At 46.6% G+C, this 23,183-nt stretch overlaps 1 protein-coding gene across 8 annotated transcripts in view; it reads right to left on the reverse strand.

The window, feature by feature from the left end:
• The window catches only part of Asap1 (ArfGAP with SH3 domain, ankyrin repeat and PH domain 1), a 307,170-nt gene that overhangs the window by 272,006 nt on the left and 11,981 nt on the right, over positions 1 to 23,183 (reverse strand). For 7 of the 8 annotated variants that reach the window (XR_005486633.2, XM_039079180.2, XM_039079174.2 and 4 more), the window contains exon 2: positions 162 to 240. Coding sequence is in view for 7 of the 8 variants with exons in the window: in XM_039079180.2 (XP_038935108.1) it covers positions 162 to 220 (59 nt within the window). In the remaining variant the exon portion in view is untranslated. Of the gene's footprint in view, positions 1 to 161; positions 241 to 23,183 lie in introns of those variants that run through there. The other variant, XM_063263531.1, reaches the window with a different exon arrangement.

The raw sequence follows: 23,183 nt of genomic DNA on the forward strand, positions 1-23,183 counted from the left end.
AATAAATGTAAAAAAAAAAGAGAGAGAGAGAAATTTTAGAGGTCTATCGTGCCCCAAATACCAAAAGAATTGTGGTCATGGGTGTTTGTACTGACGCTGCTTCCAACCCACCCTGCAACATCAGCATGTTCCCCAGACAGAGTGGGCCAGGGACCACTCACCGATTCCATAGTGAATCTCTTGAGGAAAAACTGGAGAGCCGGGAGGCTGAAGATCTCATGTCTCACATCCGAAAATGACCTGAACAGTGTAGGGAGAAAAGGTGACACAGTCAGCACGGGGTTGGAGGATGGGGTAAGCAAGAAAGTCTGTATCCAACCAATGGAGGCGGAGTCCTCATTAGCAGGGCTCTGGCTCCCCAGAGTGACCAGTCGGCATGTGAGGGTAGACAGCTAGCACGCGTCACTCCCCACGGTGGGGCTGACACCTCCATCAGAGCAGCTCCGTGCAAGGCTGTTCAGGAACGTTCTTGCCTTCTATTTCTGGCTCAGCTTTGGAGAGCAATTTACAAGTCATTAACTTCCCTAGGCCCAGGCTCCTAAAACATGAACTAACAGTGTGCGGCAAGTATGATAGACAGACAGACAGACAGACAGACACGTTCAGCTGTGTGTCTCCTGGAAAGCAGAGGAACCTGTCCCGGGAAGAAGGCAGATGACAATGAGACTACATATCTCAGGACAGCCCCTGTGAAGCTGGGAAAGGACTGGGATTAATGCAAGCATACTAAAGCTTAATTAATCACTGCACGTACTGAGCGCAGGAAGTCTATAACGGAAGACACTGCACAAGGAAGCAGCTTCAACATTTGTAAGATAGAAGGGAAAGAAAGATGGGTCTGTAAACTACCATGAACCATGGGGCCTGCTTGGTGCTTCTCCTGGGTCACTAGCTCAGAGATCCCCATCCAAGGCCAGAAACTCTAGACTCCATCCTGCCCACGTAGGGGCACTGCCCACTTAGCTGTGGCCCTAACTCCTCTGATGCCCTGGACCAAGCCCCCAAGTGTGGTCATCTGAGCTACTGCAACTGACCTAACCTCAGTACTAAATCAACTCTTCCACAATGAAACCACTCTCTCCCTTCCACTCATTTTAACATACAAAAACAGGGGGAGGGAGGCATGGAATCCATGTGAATTCCACGCAGCTCCAGTCAGCATCAAGCACTGTTGACAACATCAAACTTCCACACACTGTTCAGTTTCCCAGTAGTCACAGATGGTGTTGGTCTTTTAAAAACCCATATGCAAGTAAGACTTACATCTTGGCTTTTTTAGAGAGGGTCTTAATTACATGTATATGAATATGTCTGTATGACATATGCAGAGGAATACATGTGCTTTCAAAGTCCAGGACAGAAGGGGACAATGAATTCTTTGGAGCAGGAGTTACAGGCTGTGAGCCTCCAGGTGTGGATGCTGGGAACTGAACGTAGGTCCTCTATGAGAGCAGTAAGAGCTCTTAACTGCTGAGGCATCACTCCAGCCCCAAGATTCCATCTTCTTATCAAGTTGATGTGCAGGATAAAATTTTTAGAAATCTGATGGTGTCATCTCCCACCTCTCCACCCCCAGTGGCTTCTTGGTGCTCTGGAACAAAAGCTATTTAAATGTGGGTAGTCTCTATGGGGGCAAGGCAAAAGCTAGCAACAGTAAGTTTCTGAACACCCAACTATCAAGGGTGAACTACAAACCGAGTGCACAAGGACGAACCTAGCAGACCTCACCCTTGTCTCCGTGTACGACTTTTCTTCATCCTCAGCTCTGATCATGCAGTGGGCACGATTTGCACTGTGCAAGCCCTCGCACTGATGAAGGCTCCTAATACACCTCAGCTCGGACAAGGCTCCTGTACTCTATGAATGACAGCAGGCTTACAGAACTATAATGATTTTTATTACGGAAAACAAGGACTTCGCTATTTCCTGACAGTCGTCTCTCAGCATGTAGGCATCAAATTAGCCTGTCTTTGGAATTAGAATGTTTGACTTTTAAAAACTGCTCAAGTTGCTGATTTGGGTTTCAGAGAACAGGTTGCATGAATTTTGACTTAGGATCAGGACGGAATGTCCATTGATTTGAAATGGTCAAAATATTCTATTTTGCACCATGTACCCATGAGAAACACCATTTTTTATCAGATATATTTCCTTATTTACATTTCAAATGTTATTCCCTTTCCTGGTTTCCTGTCCATAAACCCCCTATCCCTCCCCCTCCCCCATAAGGGTGTTTCCCCCCATCCACCCCCCTTATCACCCCCTGCCATTCCCCTGCAATGGGAGTTCAGTCTTAGCAGAACCAAGGCTTCCCCTTCCACTGGTGCCCCAACAAGGCTGTCCTCTGCTACCTACACAATTGGAGCCCTGGGTCAGTCCATGTATAGTCTTTGCGAAGTGGTTTAGTCCGTGGAAGCTCTGGTTGGCTGGCCTTGTTGTTCTTATGGGGTCGCAAGCCCCTTCAGTTCTTTCAATCCCTTCTCTAATTCCTCCAACGGGGGTCCCATTCTTAGTTCGGTGGTTTGCTGCTAGCACTGACCTCTGTATTGGACATGCTCTGGATGTGTCTCTCAGGAGAGATCTACATCAGGTTCCTGTCAGCGTGCACTTCTTAGCTTCATCAATCTTATCTAGTTTTGGTGGCTGTATATGTGTGTGTGTGTGTGTGTGTGTGTGTGTGTGTGTGTGTGTGTGTGTATATATATATATATATATTCACATATGGGACAGGCTCTGAATGGCCATTCCTTCAGTCTCTGCTCTAAACTTTGCCCCCCATCCCCTCCTATTCTTTGAGTTGATAATTATAAAACTGAAGCATGGATGAGCTCTGAAAAATACTAAAGATGATCTCTTTCAGTCTCAGGTATTCAGGCAAGACTTATTCATGTAAAAAAATAAACAAGTATATCCATCTCATTAGTATGCATAATTGATTCCTCTTTAATAAATGGTCATTTAAGACTAAATATATGGTTTTTGCCTGTATATATACTTTATAAGCCTACAAGAAAGAGGTTGTGTTAAAATTTCTCACATGAAAGAAAGTTGTGCATGAACAAAGTTTTAAAAGCCCTGCTCCATGAAAAGAACAGAAATCACTGAAATGGCACTTGCTAGCCTCTTTGGCCTCACCTTGCCACCAAGCCTGACAACTTAAATTCAAGGGGCCTACGTGGGAAAAAAGAACCAGCTCTCCCAAGATGTTCTCTGACTTCCATCAGCATGCAATGGCATGTTACATACACACGTACACAAGTGCATGACTAAATGTAAGAAATTCTTAAAAACTAACTGGGCAGCATGCAAACATGAGCTTAGGACACCGATGAGTATGGCTACAAGTCAGGAGGAAGAAATGAAGCCTTGCACGCAGACAGCACAGCCAGGATGACAACTGTCACAGTGATTCCTGCAGTGTTTCTTCCCAACTGGTGCCAACTTCACCCTTTCGAAAGTCCTGCAAGCCAGCTAATGAGCCATCTTTACAGAAGAGAAAAATCAAGACTCGGAAACAAAAAATAATGTGCCCGAGTCAGGGCATAGGAGAGCCAGGTTCTGGACGCAGGCTCAATGGCTTGCCCTGGGAAGGTAGCTTGGTTGGTAGAGTGTTTGCCTAATATGCACGAAATGTTGGGTTAGATCCTCGGCACTGTAAATGAGGTGTGGATGTGCACTCTAATCTCGGCACTCTGGAGATAAAGGCAAGAGGATCAGAAAGTTCAAGGTCATCCTGGATTGCATGAGGAATCTGAGGCTAGCCTGGGATACATGAGACTCTCTGAGGCTAGCCTGGGATACATGAGAGTCGCCAGAAACGTTAATATAATAAAGACATAAATAAACTGCAGCCATACTTCCTCTAAACAGTCTTCCACAAGCTGCTACAGGAGTCCCATGGCTCTTTGTCCATTCACCTGCCTCAGCCTTTGACACCAGAATCCCATGTGTATAAGTTGGCCTCTCAGGCTCTTAGGTCCTTGTTTGTGAAACAGAGCCGTAATTCCAGCCTGGGCCCACATCCGTGCACACTATGAACCTCCAGAGATGAGTGTGAAAGAGCTGTGTGAGGTGTGACACTCCGATGCCTTGGTGATGACCTCCTAAGGTGGGGTCAGCATCTATGTACAGGCCAAGATGGCTCCCACAGTGCTCTGAGCTAAGCACACACATTAAGACCATGTTACCCTCTGAGATCGATTCTGTTTCAGAGATCATTTCTTTTCAGAGGGGTCAAGACACTCAGAACTCACTCCTAGTACTGTAGAATAGTTAAAATCTAGGTTCCAGCTAGATCACGGGTCCCAGGGCAGAACCCAATACTATGATTCTTCTATATGGACACAGCATTAAACTACTTCTGCCGCCCCTACCCCACGTTCTTTGCCTTATGCCCATATACTAGTTTATCTCTCAAACATCATCAGAGAGCCTTCTCTTTGTAGTATATACTGGTTAACAGAGACACACAACCGTCAACAAGCAGAAAATACAAGACCAAGAAAGTGTGCTCAGTTCTACATGGGACATCGATACCACATTCCCTACCCTACGGACCTGGGACTACCATAAGTGCCAGAAGTAGCAGATGTCTGCAGAAAAACAGGCTTCTGCTTTCTGGACATGAAAAGGCAGCTGCACACATGAACTCACACTGATTCTGACAGCATGACCAAGTATAAGCAAAACCAAGTTAGCTGAAAGCCCAGCATGGACAAAGGAGGGGCTCATGAAGTCCCACCCCTAGCTGAGGAGCTACTGGCGACTGATGGCTACAGGGAGAAGGAAAGTAAGTTTTCTTCAAGGATATGGCTTCTGAAAGGCTACTCGTGGTCCAGGATATGGACCTATAGTAGTGCACATAAAGACAATACACACACACACACAGTGTGTGTGTGTGTGTGTGTGTGTGTGTGTGTGGCTGTGGCTGTGGCTGTGGCTGTGGCTGTGTCTCTGTGTGTGTAAGAGTGAGCACATGAAGACATGAAGTTGGGAAGGAAAGGTACTTGGTGAATAGAAGAGGAATTAGAGGGGAAGGAATTCGAGGTTTGAGCCAAATACCTTAAATGCATAAAATTCTCAAACAATAAAAATAAGACAGACAGGCAGGCAGACAGATAAGCAAGCAGACACTGGATGCTGTACAATAGTGAGATTGTCTTGCTAGATCCCGTACTCTTACAATAAGACTTATAATTAGAAGTGCACCTGAGTTAGAAGCCACAGTGGGACTCTGGTGAGCTATTTAATCAATATACACCTCATGTTTTTCATCCTCAAAATCAAGATTATTAAAAAAAAAAACCCTACTCCAAATTGCAATCAACAAGATAATGTGGTTAAAACACTGAGTGAAACTTTGGCTCCCTGGGAACTTCTCGGTGCTTAGAACTAGCAGTGCTGGCAGCGCCTGAAATCAATGCCCTAACTGTGCTACAGAGAAATGTGCTCAGGAGTGAATGCAAGTCATCCTACAAGAGCCTGGAACTCACTCCAGAGGGCCTTCTGAAGACTGGATAAAACATTTCAGATCTTGCTTCTGAGGGAAAGAGAACTGAGGCATTTACTTAACCAATTTCCATCTGTCCCTGGAGATGGTTCAATGATGCAGGAAGCATCTAGTGAACACACATTGGGAGAAATCAAAGGCGTAAGCGGGGAAGCAATGGGTGTCTATAAATAGGTGCTCAATAAAACGTGTGGCGTGAGTTGAATAACATGTTCCTCTCAATAGCTATCACCTTGCTGTCCCAGAGATAAAAGGCTTAAAACAACTACCTGCTGAAGTAAAGTGGAATTCATCTGCATCAAGGTGAGTAAGCAGGTTGCTATGGGCATGGTTTTAAGGTTAGCCTGTTAACTCTGTGGTATATGCTTTTCCACTGAAAGTCTGTCCTGCAACGTACAGTCTGTCAGTCGGGATAGCTACCCCTGAGGTCACATAGGAGTAATGGGTATGAACCATATGGCACATAAACCTTTCTATTGTGGTTGGAATGTGAAATATACCTCCCACCAACACACACACACACACACACACACACACACACACACACACACACACACACGCACGCACGCACATGCACACTCATGTGTTGAGTATTTGAGCCCGGGCTATTGACAATGTTTGGGAAGCTGGTAGAAACTCTCAAAGATGGGACCTAATTGGAGAACGCTGGTTGCTTCAGGCATGCTTTTGAAGTACACGCCTAATCCCAGGATCCCCTTTGTCTTCTGTTTCCTGTATCTCATGAGATGCAGAAACTTCTCTGTCACAATGCTCTGCCTGAGAACACAGGACCAAGAACGAGGAACTACACCCTCTGAAACCATCAACCAAAATAAACTCTCCGCCCTGAAGCTGTTCATAGCAGGAAACTAACACCCCTCTCCAATGCCAGTCCTCGAAGAGTGGCTGAGTTTTATCCCACAGGATCCTCACAGACACTGGACTCACATCCTTTCAGAAAGGATGTTGTGAAACTCTGGAGTCATCTGCAGCTGGCTACAAGCTCAGACAATTGCTTCCTCTCATAAAATCATGTCAAACACTTTTTCCATTTACCAATGTGATTTTTTTTCCCTGTGCAGTGTGGGAGCTGTACTTAGACAAAACCAAGAGCCTAAAGAAAAACAAGTCAAACATATTGTTGTGCTATTATTTCTTTCCGTCTCTTAGCAGCTCAACTTGTTTCTTCAGTGTGAAGCTCCAATCCTTCTAGGAAGCATTCCCAGAATCTCCTAGTGCAATAGTTTATCCTTTCTGAACTCTGTGGCATCTATTATGACGGAAACAATCCCTCCATGGGTAGAGTGATGGTCAATCTCATGTGCAGCTTGACTTGGCTTAGAGCTGCCCAGGCAGTGGCAATCACGTTAAATTTGGATGTGTCTGCTGAGGGTGTGTCTGGGGCGAATGGGCCCCATCCAGCCTGTCCAAAGGCCTGAATGAAGAAAAGACCAGGGGCGAATTTTTCTCCACATGAGCTGAAATCCATGTTCTTCTGTCCTGGGATATTGGTATTCCTTGTTCTTGGGCCTTCTGATTCCAGTTAGGACTAACATCCTTGGCCTCCTGGTCCTCAGGCTTCCAGACTCAAACTGAACCACATCAGTGACTTTGTTGGCTAACCCGATCGCAGATGGCAGATCCTGAGACCTCTCTGCCTCATTAAAAGATAGTGCACCCTGATTCAAGCAACACCTGCCTGCCCCTCTTCTTCCCCCCATCTACCACCAAGAGACAAGCTTAGAGGTAGCCAGGGAGTAGCTCCAAAATACAGCCCTCAGACCAGCATGGGTAGACAGGACATGGGTGAACCAACCCACAGCTCCCCCAACACAAAGAGGCCCCTAGGAGAACGAGGCACAGCAGGGCAAGATTCCATCTATGGGGACCATGTCATCTCTGTCTGCTTCATGCCTTCGTCTCTCACATTTATGGCCCCACATTTCCACAGCTTTTGGCTTCAGGCAGAGCCTGCCCAGAGATGGTAAGATGACAGTTACAGTGCAGTGTCGCTAGGAAGGAAATGGTCATAAAGTATGAGAATTGCCAGTGCAGGGCAGGTGTGTGGTTGAGGAGAGGGAGGCCCCCATCCTTCCCTAAGGGTGCTTGGCTGAGGCTTAGGAATGGCTGGATAAGGTCTGCCAAAGAAGAATGCGAATTTCATGTCTAATCTTTTACACGGGCCCTTGTCAAGGTTTGTTTGTTTGTTTGCTTGCTTGTTTGTTTAAATGACTGAAGCTGTGAGTTGCAAGCAGTTCCCTTGCTTGATCGATAGCTGTCAGTTTTCCCTCATGCCTGGCTGCAGTGTCAGCTACCTAGGGCAGAAACAGATGAGCACCCCAGGCTGAGCAGGGATGTTGGCACATCAGAACCACTGGTGTTCTCCTCCTGCTTCCCAAGTCCTGCAAGGCTGTGAATGACATCGATGCCACTCCTAGAGGCCTGTCGGGGGCCGTGGCAACTAAAGTTCAGCCCCACTGTTTTTACAGGAACCACTAAAGCTGTCCAAACAGACAATCCCTTAATAGTCCCTGGAGTGTTCATCCTGACAGCTGGGGTTGTTTTAAATGCCTTGGGAATGAATGTTCAGGGACACTGACATAGTGACTGATGCCCAGATAAGACCCTGAACCAGTCCCAGATGCCCCTGAGACATTTTGTGGCAGTCACAGGAACTATCACAACTGTCATGGTGGCTATTCCCTGGCTATGTTCTGGGAGACTTTGCCTGTCACAGAACCATCCGCTGTGACTTGAGACCTAGCTTTGTCAGGACAACTTCAAATGACTCTTTACGGCTCCACCACAGCCATCCAACAGTCTCACAACAATCCTCAATCTGGTGGGGGCTTCCCTAGCCAGGGCATCGAGGGCTTACATACAACTGTCTACAAAAGCAACAGTGCTGGCATCTGTCCAACAGAGTGTCCTTCTGTCCACCTTCCTGTGTTGTCACCACTCGTGGTATTGCAGCCCAAAGTCTATTAAAGCCTCACTGAGGGTTCTGTTGCCTACTTGTGGTCTTTAGCTTTACCACACGAAAGTGAGCTGATAACACAAATCACAGACAAATCCCAGGGTTGCCAGCCCCACGAGTGCCCAGTATTCAGCACCAGTATTGAATAGTTCCAGAAGCTGGGAGCAGGGACTGTAAAGAACTGAGCCTGAGGAAGAGTTCCAGAGAGCCATCCAAACTTAGTGCTTCCACCTACACTAGGAGCAGAGGGTTCCAACACGCAGAGCTCTATCATGACCCTCTGAATGCTACCTAGTTACTGTACTTGGAGCTCAGCACTGGAACACTGAATGCAGGGGAACCTGCCAAGTTAGGCTGAGAGATGCTGGCACCAAGGGAGCTTCTATCTAAATGAAGCAAAAGACCCACAGCCAAATAGGTGATAGGACACATAACTGTCACTATCGTGACAACCCAAACTAGGAATGACACCTGCAGCCAAGAGTCCTGACTTAGCAGCTTATCACCAAGATCAGCAGCATGGACACATTTCATGTGTCTGCTCATCCTGTTGGTGTCCAGTGACCCTTGCCCCAGTGACAATCAGAGAGGATGCTGTTTCCAAGACGTGCGAGTCACTTTCCAGGAACAACACCTTAGTGTCCCTAATCCTTCACTTAGTCCAAGGACAGGAAAAATGGGGGAAGAACTTACATGGGAGGTTCTAGTTCCCTTGGAAGCCTTGTGGCTGAGTGATCTCTAGCAGCATTCAGGCCTAGGTGTCAGCCACGCTGTCACCTGCAATCACTGTTCCTCACAAAGCCCAGGGCAGTGAGAAGTACCACTCCAGTTCCATCTTGAGGAGGCAACAACAACCCTCACATCTTAAATAACCATTTTTTAAAATAAAAAAGCCAGCATGTGCTGCGTGACAAGTATGTGTACCACACGCCAAAAATTTACTTATTTAGTTTCATAACAACCTGAGAGCAGGCGTCATTGTTGCTCCATCTCACCGGGAAGGAATGGGCTAAAACAGGATAAGCATCTTGCTAGAGTTTTTATGAGTAACAAATGAAGCTTAAGTGTCCCAGTCAGCTGACAAACTGACAAAGCCTTGTGTCATCCAACAGGAGAGTCTCCAATGAGGAACTCCCAGATCAGACTGGTTTGTGGGCAGTCTGTGAGGGATTATCGTGTTTGTTAACTGATGTAGTAGAGCCCAGCCCACTGTGGGCAGAACCATTCCCTAGGAAGTTGATCCTAAACTAATTAAGAAATGTAGCTGAGTAGAGCCCATCCTATAAACTGGTTGCATGGTTCCTATTGTACTTCCTTAGCTATCAAGTGATTTCGTCAGAGGTAACGCTGTGTGGAAGAGCAAGCAGGCCCGCCTGCCTTCATGTTCCTGCCTCAATTTCTCTCAATGAAGATCTAAAATCGTAAGATGAAATAAACCCTTTACTCTCATAAGTTGATTTTGGTCAGACTGTTCTTATCACAGCAACAGAAATAAAACGAGAACACCTAAATATGTCTAAAGCCTTTCTTTCCTGAAATTTCAACAGCCTTTCAGAGCAGGAATGGCCTCAGGAGAGATAACTCCATGGCATATGTCTCCCACTAGGAATGTTAGAAGCAGAAACAGGAATTTTAAGAAGCTAACCAGACCAGCCTCGCGAAAGCTCATGCCTCATCCTGACAGCAGCCACCACCCAGCCACCCAACTTGGCTGTATTCTTCGTACCTGCCTTTTCCCTCCATTCTCTGATGGCAATATTTTCACAGGTTAGCACGTCTGAAATAGAAAGTGCGTTCCTGCCAACACATTTTAACTTGTGCTTTCTCTGCCAGCACTGTTAGGGCATCAATAATGCATTCTGTAATCAAAGGAATCCCAGAATCAAAAGAAATGAAGTATGTCTATGCAGCATGCAATACCATTTACTTAAAGCCAAGCACAGACGTTAGAGGACAGGCATGGTGAGAAGCAAAGGCAAATGCTTCCTTCAGCTCCTCCAAAGAATCATGCAAAGCAACCTGGTCCCACATGAAGACTCACCCATATGCTCCCACCTCTCCCACCTTCCTCATCTAGCTTCAGGTCATAAATCCTAGCCATGGCATTCTTGTATATCTGCAGGGCTAATGAGAAACGAATCCCAATCCCTCACCCTGCTTGTTCACACAGAACATGTCTAAAGAGTACCCTTCGCACGGAAGAACATGGACAGGCTAGACATCCGATTACCGTTTTGCCAGATCCATTCATTTCTACACTAGGTGGCAGATGCTAGCAAGGTACCATCTGAAGCTGGGCGCTGTCTTCTCATAGAAGCCACACAGGTCTACCTACAGTTGTGCCTGCCTACAAAAGCAGAAGCTACTCTAAAGCAGAAAAACGATGCACGCGACTGGATGGAGTAGCTCCATGGAGCTGGAGGAGAGTAGCATCAGGATCTGAGGGGGAATAGGAGACTCTCAGACAGATAGAGAGGAAGAGGATCTAAGTGGACCCATGTTAAGGGCAAGGCCACAGCCTAAAGAAACTGTACATTGTGGGAGTGTGTGATGTTCTGCCTGGCACAGTGCTGCTCCATCCAGAAGTGTATAGCAGTAGAGGTTTGTAATTTCAAGTCTGCTCCCATCTAAAGCTATGACCATAGGCAAACGAGAAGGTTTGCAATTAGGAAGTTCTCAACAGAAAGTGAAAGTTGAAGGAAGAAGCTTTGGACTCTGGGGACTGATATACCAGAGTCCTGCCTCTTCCCTTACCAGCCTCAGGTAAGCATCTCACCTTGCTGAACTGGGTGTTTTAATTTTTAAAGCTCGCATAAGAGTAGCCTCAAGGTAAGCATAGGACCTCTGCACCTTGCACTTGGGAAGGAGGAGTATGAGGACCAGAAGTTGAACATCACAGTCCTCTGCTATGTAGCCAGTTTGAAGCCAGACTGAATGCAAAAGTCCTTGTTTCAAAATTAAATAAACAAACAGGTCAATTTACAAAAAGCACCTTCAAGCGCTTGCTGTGAACCAGACCTTCTGGAAACAACATGGGTAACTGATGCTTCTCTTGGTATCTTTTGCCCTTCTAGCCTCAAAATGGTACAAACTTGGTCTTCCAGGGATAAGCCAAGATCTCTATCTGTTTCGCATGCTGTTTTAAAGTTTCATCATGGCACATGGGAATGTTCTGCTGCTGCAGCTAGGACTACGTCCATTTCCATAGCTCCAAGGATGGCGGTCAGTAGCACCTATTATTGCCAGATTACATTCCCCGAGTCAATGAAAGAGGGGGCGGGACAGAGACACTTCTGCATGAACTGTTAAAATGGGAAGGCGGCAGAAATACCTTTTGTATTGCAGGCCTTAATAATAATGCGTAATTAATTATTTATTAATATGTACATATAGACAAAATATATACAATTACATATATGCATGTGTGTGTGTGTGCGCGCGCGCGTGTGTGTCTGTGTGTGTGTGTCTGTGTGTATGTGCCATACTTCCTTCCAGCGTATCTTCCTATGCTGATTCAATGTAGTTCCAGGACTACTCCCTGGGCCATTTGGGGTCACCTCCATAGGAGGCCAAGCTGTGGATATCAGGGTGCCACCTGAAAATGAAAGGCTGTTGGAAAAGCTCTCTGGCAAGCAAGATAGAATTGTGGGGAAAGCAATCTGTCACTTCTCTCCCACTTCCTCTCCAGAGAAGCCTTCAGGGAAAAAGATGACCCTCAGCCAGGACTGTGCCTGGCCCAGTGCGTGTTCAGTGAATTGATGAATTAATAAACCAAACAAATATCTCATGCCAAGACTTTCCCAGCAGAGTCCAATTCCTAGTCGCCAAAGGATTAGCAACACGTTATCAGGATACTGGTTCCTACAAGCCTCTTGCTTGGCAGTTATGTGTGGTATGAGGTGTCCTGACAGGCCCCATCTTCTAGAACCTGCTGCAAACCAAAGTTCTCTTAGACATTAATCCAGTCTCCTCACTTTCCCCAAGATCTTATCCCCAAATGACAAAGAATTAAAAGCAGTTAATCAAGACAGATGTATTTTGTCCCCAAGGGGACAGCTATGGCCGTGGCTACCAGCCAAGAAAGGGTTACTAGTTCCTTGGGACCTCAGGTGCCAGTGAGGAAGCAAGGGTCACACCACCTCTATCTCATGAGCTGTATGAGGCTTCTCGAGAGGAGAAAGCGCAGCAGAGACACCCTATCCTATTCCAGTATCTCGACAGCCTGACCCAATGGGTACCCTGCTCCTCAAAATCCTGAATGACTAGGACTCAGATGAGTCACTACATGGCAAAATGGGAGAAGCCAGGTCTGGAATGCAACTCAGTTAGTAAAGATCTTGGCCGCACGTGCGTGAAGTTCTGGGTGTGGTATCAGATGTCTGAAGGCAAAAGGACCAGGAGTTTACAAACGTGCTGGGCTACAAGGCAAGCCTGAAACCCACTCTCAAAGAAAAGAGGAGAGAAAGACCCCATGTCAAAACAGAGGTCACCATTCCCAAGACAGGCATGTGCACCCCGATATGAAGTGCAAAGGAAGGCACACAGCTGTGGCAGGGCCTTGCCCCAGGGCCAGCTGCAGAAAAGCAGCTGGGCACTTTCCAGATTCCCTCAGGGGCCGCGGCCGAGGACTTCATGTGCTGGATCAGGACATTCCAGCGTCAGCCTGCTTCCTCTGCAGAGTTTTCCTGACTCGCTCTGGCAGGAGATGCAGGTTGGAAGAACCGCCCTTCCTCGAACCTCCCGCCTCCATGCTGTGACTGATGTGGAAAGGGGTGGCCTGGCAAGGAGCGAGCCTGGAAGTCCAGCTTTGCAGAAGGTAAACCTAGACATCTCGGAAGAGAGGATGGACAAGCATTGCCTTATTGGAAACAGAAGTGGAACTTAGGGACTGACAACTGACCCATAGGGAGTAGGAGAGAATGAAACTTCAGCCAAGGCACCATCATTCCAGTGCTCTTGGGAAACGGTCAGGGAGAATCCCACCCCCTACCCCACCCCTCTCTCTTGGTTAGGGGAGACAGGGATTTTCTGGAAAGTTTGCTTCAAGTGGGTTACTAGCCTTTGGGTGATATCCAAATACAACACAACAGCTCCAAGGAGAAAAGGCCTCTTATCAGACAGATCTGGTAAAACCCGGCATCTCACTGTACATCCAGTCTGGAACCTTCTTTGCAATCTAGCAGCACTACGTTATCCATTCCATGTGTGCCCAGATAGTGCGTGGTACAGGCTTAGAAAGTGAATGAAAACGTACCCAAAAGAAAGGGAGGGAGAAGAGGGAGAAGAGAGAATGAGAAAGAGAATCCTCTTTCAGTAGCATTTGTTTTAGAAAGTGTCTCTAGTGGACATGATAAAGGGGGGAATGTCCCACATAGCTAATCTCACAACACACTTCAGCAAGAGGCCAACACTCACAGACCAGCCATTAGCCGACCTCAGAACTTACAGAGGGACTCTCTGGTTACTAATGGTCATAGTCAACAAGAAGACCTACTAAGAGATGGGAGGGTGTGGAGAGACTGAAGATCGTCTTCCAAACTCAGCCCAAGTCTCAGCTCTGCCCAGGGCTTCTCCATGAAGCCTACACCTTTTCCAGACTCTGCCAGCCATTCACTCTCTGCCCCTCAAAATCACGTATCCACAGGAACCCCAGGCTGCTGTTCTGGAGGTTGCACTGCTCCATTCTTGGCCATGCCTTCCTAAAGTTCTTTGACATGGCCAGCAAGTAAGGGAGAAGCAGCTCAAAGGCATGAGTCATTACAGACCTGCAAGTAAAACACCGTGACACACCACCTCACATCCATTAGTTTGGCCACAGACAAGAAAATGGGCCAACATCAAGTCTTGGCAAAGGTCTGCTGGCTGGTGGGAATATAAAATCACTCAGCCACTTTGCAGAGGTCTGACAGCTCCTCAAAAAGTTAAAAATAGTTACCTGATGACTGAGCGATTCCACCCCAAGCATATGCCCCAAGGAATTGAAAATATGAACTCAAATAAACACTTGTAAATGAATGTTCATAGCAGCACTTGCCATGACAGCCAAAAAGTAGCAACAGCTTAGATGTCCATCAGCTGGTAAATGAATAAACATTGCAACCTACCCACACAATGGAATTACTGAACTATAAAAAGGAATGACGGGACATGGCGGTTCAAGGCAGCCAAGGTTACCTAGCAGGAATGTATCTCAAAGAAACAAACCCAAAACAAACAAACAGGCAAATGAAATGAATTCTGGCACTATACCATACCATGGGGAGATCTTTCAATGTTAATTCTAAAACATGCTGAATGAAAGCCAGACATGAAATCTTACATGGACAATTCCATGCACGTGAAGCATCCAGCAGAGGTGCATACATAGAGAAGAAACAACTGGTGGTTGCCAGGGGATGGGGGTGGGAGGGGGGGTCGACCATGAGGCATTGTGGCTTCCTTTGTGGGTGATGAAAACATATGGAACTACATAGAAATGATAGTTACACATTATGAATGGACTCAGTGTCACCGAACTGAATGCCTCGGTAAGATTTATGGTTAGTTTCATGTCAATTCTACACTGTGTGTGTGTGTGTGTGTGTGTGTGTGTGTGTGTGTGTGTGTGTGTGTGTGCCAACACTTTATGAAATTATAATTCAAGGGAGATGTGTGTCCCCCTACAGTAATAAAACAGCCTATTGCCTAGCTTATGGACTAAACGGCAAGTCAGTCCAATGCTTTCCTGTCTCCTTTAAGCCAGTCATGTTCCTTGCAACCTAAAGCTTGGAATGGACAGTACCCTTGATGGCTTCTCTGCTGTGTGACCTCAGAAATATATCTCACTTCTCTGAGTCTTCACTTCTTCGTGGCTCAGTAAACAGGGCTGATGATACCATCTCCATTGGGTTAGGTTCAGACTTATTATGATGGCTCCTACGAGATTGTTAGGTGGAGTCCCGAGGGTGACTTCATTCATTCCTTGTAACACAAATCACGACTGTCTCTCTCGGTGGCAGTATTATCCATCTGGTAGAACTGGGTTGGGCTCACATTGGGAATGGCAGCTGTGTCACCAGCTTGCTGGAACCCAAACTTGGGCTGTGTCACTCAACTGTGACCTTGGGAGAAGAGCTGCTCTGAGATTCAATTCACTCACGGGTGACACAGGAATAGTTAGGAGGATGGAACATATCAGTATCTGGAACATATAAGCTGCTATTGTCATGGTCAAAGAACATAAATACAGAGCCTAGTTGCTTGCATAGCAGAGTTCAGTTTTCTCAAAGTCCATGGCCTCCCTCCTTCCTCTCCCACAGTAACTGCTTACAACGTATCCTTATTACTGAGAAACATGACAGTGAATTGGATCAGGTAGGACTTTAGCCCCCTCTAAACTTGGAGTTAGATATCTATGGTCACAAGCCTCACTTCCAAAGAGTTGTTTCTCCACACCTAACACCTCCACTCTTTGAACCAGGTCTTACTTGACTGGGTTTTGCAGCCATCTCTCACCAAGTGTTCTGGGCACACCACCAGACTACATTTCCCAGACTCCTTTGAAACTGAGGGTGATTATGTGTCTGAGTTCTAGCCAGGGAGGGTGGAAATGGGGTAAGTCGTTAACAGGCTTTCAAGAAATGGGTGTGTCTTCTCCACTTCCTCCTCAGCCGAGGAGTACACCGAGGGAGAAGCTGTAGGACCACAAAAGCAGAAGAGGCCTATGTTTGAGTATGACTACTAAAGGAATCAAAAATATCCATCTTGAAGAAGAAAAACTACATTTTTTAAAAACACTGTAGGGGCTGTTGGGTGTTGCATATACTGTTGCTTTATTACTCTAACACCATGCTAGTCAACTGAACTGAATTATGCAAGGTTTCATGACTATCCCCACAAATACCATATCTGAATGCCTATTTACATCAGAACCTGTAGATGCAAATACAACTGTAGTAGACTCCGTTCTAAAAAGGCACAGAATACTAAGGGAGACAGGAGCATCATAGACAACAAAAACAGTCATGAGAGTGTGTGAGGCATTTAAAGAAAAGCTTGGCCAAGGAAGATACACCGAGGAGCAGATAGAATGAGGTTCACTCTACAGGAGCCAGGCTGGTGAGGAACAGTTCCCATAAGGTAGGTATCCCAGCTCAGGACAAGGGATATCCTTCCCTGCACCCCAAGTAGACCAATATAAAAGACATCTAGAGCGGGAGGATCAATCTGAGACCAAGAGTCCTGAAGGGAAAGAAAATGAACGGACGGTGCACCAGCTGCTGTGTGGAGAAAGGGAAAGACAAACTAGGAGCAAAGGACAATGACTTTCAGGAGGAGGGTGGGGCAGAGTCATCAATAGGTGCCTGTGGCAGTTTGGGAACATGTGACTGTGTCATAGAGAAAAGCCGAATGGCTTGAGCCAGCACATTCCAAGGAAGGCTGGTCTGAGGATTCCAATTGTTAGCCTTTCCCGGCTGTTGCTCTTTGGCCCGTGTGATTCCCACGGGTGTTTTCCTGGCCCTCCCTGATCTGCAGTTCCTTCTAGACTCACTCCACAGTCCTTAGAAGCACTCAGAACTCCTTAGTTGGTCTCCCTAAAGTCTCTCTGCCTTCCACATTCTACATATTCTCAAAGCTCTCTCTTTCATGAGTCCGCTTCTTAGGGAGGTCCTATCTACACTACCCTGAAGAGGCCATGGTCACTGACTGTCATGATGACAAGTCACACAAAGGTACACAGAACCACAGACAGAATCAGAGAGCTGGAGGCATATGTCTTGGATTTGAATAAAAGCCAGTTGGGGACTTTGAATATTTAGTAGCAAGGCTCAAGCCTAGTTTCTCCAGAATGGCTTCTTTCTACTGTTCCTAATAAAATGATAAATGATGGTGGTGGTGGTGGTAGTGGTGGTAGTGGTAGTGGTGATAGTGGTGGTGGAGGTGGTGATGGTGATGGTGGTAGTAGTGGTGGTGGTGGTGCCAGTGATGGTGCTGGTAGTAGTGGTGATGGTGGTGGTGGTGATGGCAACAGTGGCGAATAGAGCCTCTAGTTCCCAAGAGCCACTTTCTAAATGATACTGAGGGCTCAGTGGTTGAACAAGCAGTTTGTTTTCACAGCTGACAGCAAAGTCGGGTCTAGAAACCACATCAAGGTACACTACAGTAACAGACAGAAGAACTAAACTACTTCAACTGGTTTGGGTCATTTTGCAAGCATGATTGAAGTACACACACACACACGCGCGCACGCACGCACACACACACACACACACACACCATTTACTAGTAAATTATGTATTAAACTTCAGAATGCATATAAAAAAACGTTATCTTTGGCTGATCAACTATACACAGAGAAGTGTAACTGATCATGAGGATGTGTATATCCTCAAAATCCTGCTCTAAGAACATGAGCCAGTCAGCTTCCCTGAACAGCACATTAGAAGACTTCATTATACATGAAAATGTGCCTTATCTTTTACCTATGAACTCCGACTCCAGGAACTCATCGAAAGGAAGCATTTGGACAAGTGTGCAAGCCAAAAAAAGTAAATAGCCTATACATCCGTCATAAAGAGTATTTGACTATGACAGCCCCACGCCTGTAATCTCAGCACTGGAGAAGAGTTGGTAGACCATCCTGCAACACAGAAGACCCTGCTTCAAACAGTAAGTGAAAGTAATAGTAAGTATGACCTGAGGTATAAGTGAAGGGTTGTATATTGTCTCCTATCACTGTAGTCAAGCATCCTGTAATCTATAAGCTCACCCAAAGAAGCAATGCCTATCGGCACTATCTGGATCTTCAGCTCAGGAAACCTAAATGTCTCCTTTTGCAGCCTGCCTGTCAAGTGTCCCCTCTGTCAGCCACATACATGCCTCTCTCAGCCACACCGACAAGTCCTGGAGAGCACTCCACTCTCTAAGAGTCCTTCAACAAGGCTGACTCAGGCTACACACATCTCTGTATTTGTTCTGCCTTTCTAAGGGCCCAGGGCCCACTTTGGAACTAGAGGATTTTAACAATTTAATCTTCCCAGGGACTTAGTGGGATCAGTGCTGACACTAGCTGGGAGTGATACCATGTCCTGGTCAGCAGGTGATAAAAAGGACCAGGTGGATTCACTCAGTCACTTTCTAAGGACCTAGCAGGTGGTGGGCCCTGAGATGGCACCACACTTAGGAGTGGATCAGAGTGTGTCAGCCTCATGAGACCCAGCAGGAGAGAGAGACAGTGACCCATCAACGTGGCAGATGTGTTGATAAGGTCTAAATTCTATCTCAAGGATCAGCAAATGGTAGTCAAATCAGCCACATAATAAACAGAAAGAAAGCTGTCACCAATGCCTGGCACTAAGCCAGACATAAGGATATGTAAGACAAGGGACAGCTGGACACAGTAGCAGCAGAGGCATAAGGAAAGGGACATTTCAGATGGCCAGGTCAAAGGGGAAACATCTTTGCTGCTCTGCCTAAGGGCCATTTTTAAGCCATCCAGACCACAGGAGCTCTTCTCTTCTCCCTTGCACCAGCTTCTCCATGATGATCTCTGAAACTAGCAAACAATGAGAACTTGAGAGTTTTCCTCCAATAAGAGCCATTCTGGCCTTCTAGAAGCTTTTCTTTCAGGTACCCAAACTCTTCTTGTGCTTAGGCCTGATGTGCAATTGTCATGATCATTTTCAGCGTCACCTCTACCATGGTTGTCCTCATCACCACCATCATTATCATCACTGTCATCCATGTTTGTTATCATCATTGTTACAGTTGTCCTTCACACCTGAATCAGCATCCTCATTACCACTGGGGTCATTGTTATCACCACCACCACCAAAACCATCACCACCATCACCTCCACCACCATCACCTCCACTACCACCACCATCATCACCATCACCACCACCATCACCATCACCACCACCATCACCACCATCATCACCATCATCATCACCATCACTACCACCATCATCACCATCATCACCACCATCACCATCACCACCACCATCACCACCACCACCATCACCACCATCACCACCACCATCAACACCACTACCACCACCACCATCACCACCTCCACTACCACCACCACTACCATTACCACCATCATCACCACCACCACCACCACCACCATCACCATCAAATCATCATCACTATCATCAAAACTATCATCACCATATTAGTTTTCTAAGTATGACATAATAAATCACCAAAAACTCGGTGTTTTAAAACAACAGAAATATATTCCTTCACAGTTCTAGAATTCCCAAATCAAGATGAACAGGGCCATCCATGATCTCTTTGATGCCTTTAGGAGTCTTCCCTTGTCTTTTCTAATCTGTAACAGCTGCCAGCAGTTCTAGTTGAGAGATACACCCCTCTAGCTGCCAACGTCTGAGGATCCGTCTTCTCTGTTGTCTTCTTCCAACTCTTTCTTTCTCTCTTTCTCCACTTCCCAATCATACTATCCTATTAAACGCAATGTCTGAAGTAGGGTTCCTGCTGACATGATAAAATACCTCGACCAAACGCAACGTGGAGGGGGAGGGTTTATTCCATCTGACGCTTCCAGGTGATAGTCCATCACTGAGGGAAGCTGGAGCAGGACCCTGGAGGCAGGAAATGAAGCAGAAGCTATGGATGAATGTTGCTGACTAGTCTGCTCCTCTTGGCTTGCTCAGTTTGTGTTCGTAGACACCCAGGACCACAGATCCAGTGACAGCACCACCTACAGTGGGCTGCACATCAATACTGATTAAGAAGATGACCTGTAGGCTGATCTTATTAGCATTTTCTCAATCGTGGGTTCCCTCCTCTCAGATGTCTCTTGATGAGAGAAAGAAAGAAAGAGAAGAGGGAGGTGGGAAAGAGAGAGGGTGGGGAAGGGGAAAAGAAAGAAGCCGGACACACTCAATGAATTCATTTTAACTTGATTTCCATTGGAGAATTTATTTCTCAATAATTTACAACCTGAGAGTCTAGGAATTAGGACTTTAAAAGTACATTTTCGGAAGGGCATGACACCCTGTAACAATCAACAGTCATGAAGGGAGCTACCATTTCCCGTTCCCGGGTCCCCAGGTACCAGGCATGTGCTCTCCACATACACTTTCAGAGAGTTCTGACCACAGCCCAGAGAGCACAGATCTGCTCTTCTCCATTTGAAAGAAAACAAACCTGAAGCTCTGAGAGGCCTCAGAGTTTTTTTTTTCTTTTTTTCCTATTAATCTTTATTGGTAGCTGCCATGTGTCCTGTTCCCTCCCTCCCTCCCTCCCTCCCTCCCTCCCTCCCTCCCTCCCTCCCTCCCTCCTTTCTTTTCCTATCTCCTGTTTCGGCCCTCCTTCCTCTGTATCTTTTCCCTTTTCCTCTGTCTCTCCATCAGGATAAGGACAGAGTATGAAATTGGGGTTTGGAAATTCCTGCTCTGCACTTACTTAGAGGATATCGCTAAAACTTAGAGATAAGCTTTTACTTAAGAACACCTACCATCCAGATCACACCAGAGTTCTTTTTTTTTTTTACATTCTTTTTTTTTACTTTTATTTTTTTTTTATTTTTTATTTTTATTAACTTGAGTATTTCTTATATACATTTCGAGTGTTATTCCCTTTCCCGGTTTCCGGGCAAACATCCCCCTCCCCCCTCCCCTTCCTTATGGGTGTTCCCCTCCCAACCCTCCCCCCATTGCCGCCCTCCCCCCAACAGTCTAGTTCACTGGGGTTCAGTCTTAGCAGGACCCAGGGCTTCCCCTTCCACTGGTGCTCTTACTAGGATATTCATTGCTACCTATGAGGTCAGAGTCCAGGGTCAGTCCGGCCTCAGAGTTTTTTTTCAGGTCATTAAATAGCCAATAAAAGCCCAGGCTGGGACTCACGTGGCCCGGCCATCAACCAGTCAAGAAGCTGTGTTTCTGCTGCTCACTCCACTGACATGGCTGCCATTTGTAAATGCTCCACAGAGCTCCTTTCCTCACACTGGAAGTTTAAAATATCCTCACTGAACTCAACTTACCCCAGCCAACTCGAAACTCGTTTCAAGAGGAGAACATTCCACACATTCATGGCTTGTCCATTAAGATGCTTTAGGAAGAAAAGAATTTTTGAAGAGCAACACCTGTCTCTTTCACTGCCTAATTCATACACCTCCGCTGACACAAATATCTGTTTTTACTGTTTCCTCTGACGACTGCCTCTGGGGACTAGCCCACCTTCAGCACGATACACCAGGTCCCAGGACCCAGGTGACCTGCCGCTAAGAGGCAGCAATGATTGCCAGGTTACAAGGTGGCCATGAGAAGAGCATGGGGCTTAGGTTTGCCTTCCATTTTTATGTGAACATCCTTCAGTATCAGGGCTCAAGTCCGAGTCCTTGGCAACAACTGACAAGTTTGTCAACTTTAGCAAAACAGGGGTTGCAAACTCTCAGGCAAAGAGGCACAGAGGAAGAAGCCATCAAAGACAGACTACACATCTGAGGCACCACAGGGTGAGCGTGTTGCTGAGTGCATGGAAAGGCTCCTGGGTCTGATGGTGCAGGAATCCAACTGCTTCCTCTTTACCTGACCTTCCCCTCCCTAAGCATGGGGTGCAGACCAATGCGCGTTTGGCAGGAAGGTGGCCCCATGTGAAGCTTGAACCACCACTAACAGTCAGTAGTTTGGACAAAGAGGCGAACCTCCACTAGCAGTGGTTTGGATGAAGAAGTGAACACTGTATTAGGAAGTGGTAGACAGTTTGGGGTTACCACATCGTTGCCTGGAGCAGGGAATGTAAGGCGAATAGAGCAGCTGGGTTGGGGGCGGGGCCGGCACCTGAAGTCCTCTTATCATAGTGATTGGTTGTGGAGAACAGCAGAGAAATGCAATGTAATGAGCATTCTGCAAGCTGTCTTTCTTCTCAACCTAGGAAGCCAGAATACCAGGAAAACCACGTCACAGCTCCACGTTCTGTGTCCTTACAGACCCTCACAGCTGCCAGTGTGGGCAAAATATTAAAAAAAAAAAAAAAAAAAAAAAGAGGACACAGGCTTGCTTTCACTGGGACCAGAAAAAACACTCTTGGAAATATAGATACTGGGGGGACCAGGAAGCCAAAGAAGCTATGGTCTTAAGAGACACAGGCATGACACCGACTCACCAACTTAGCTTAAAGGCTCACCATGGCTCTGGTCCCCTACTCACACCTCTATCCAGTCTCCATGACAACCTTGTTGCGTGTCCATCCATCTGCCCGCCCCCACCTCTGTTCCAACCCACACCTTCCAGGGCTCCTGTTGGGCGTGGGAGAGACCCTCTCCTGGGACCATAGCACCTATGAAACAAGCTGGGCATGGTCCTACACACACAGCTCTAACCCCAGCACTCATCGGGACAGGCAGGAGCATCAATGGGCCTTTCTGACTGCCAGCCTAGCTAGGGGGAAAAAAAAGCAAGCTCCAGGTTCAGTGAGAGACCCTGCCTCAAAGGAATGCAGGAGAGAGAGAAAGAGAGAGAGAGAGAGAGAGAGAGAGAGAGAGAGAGAGAGAGAGAGAGAGGCCTGATGCTCTGTGCAAAGGAAAAGGGAACCATATACTCATATGTACATAGACCACATATATCATACCTCCCCCTTCTCTCTCTCACACACACACAGTGTAAAACATAATACCGAGCAAGTCTTCGTTTGACCTTCCCTGTGAGGCAGTCAGGTACCTTTTAATAAACACACCATGGTACCACATGT

The sequence above is a fragment of the Rattus norvegicus genome, chromosome 7 (assembly GCF_036323735.1).
Source record: "Rattus norvegicus strain BN/NHsdMcwi chromosome 7, GRCr8, whole genome shotgun sequence".
Lineage (NCBI taxonomy): Eukaryota > Metazoa > Chordata > Mammalia > Rodentia > Muridae > Rattus > Rattus norvegicus.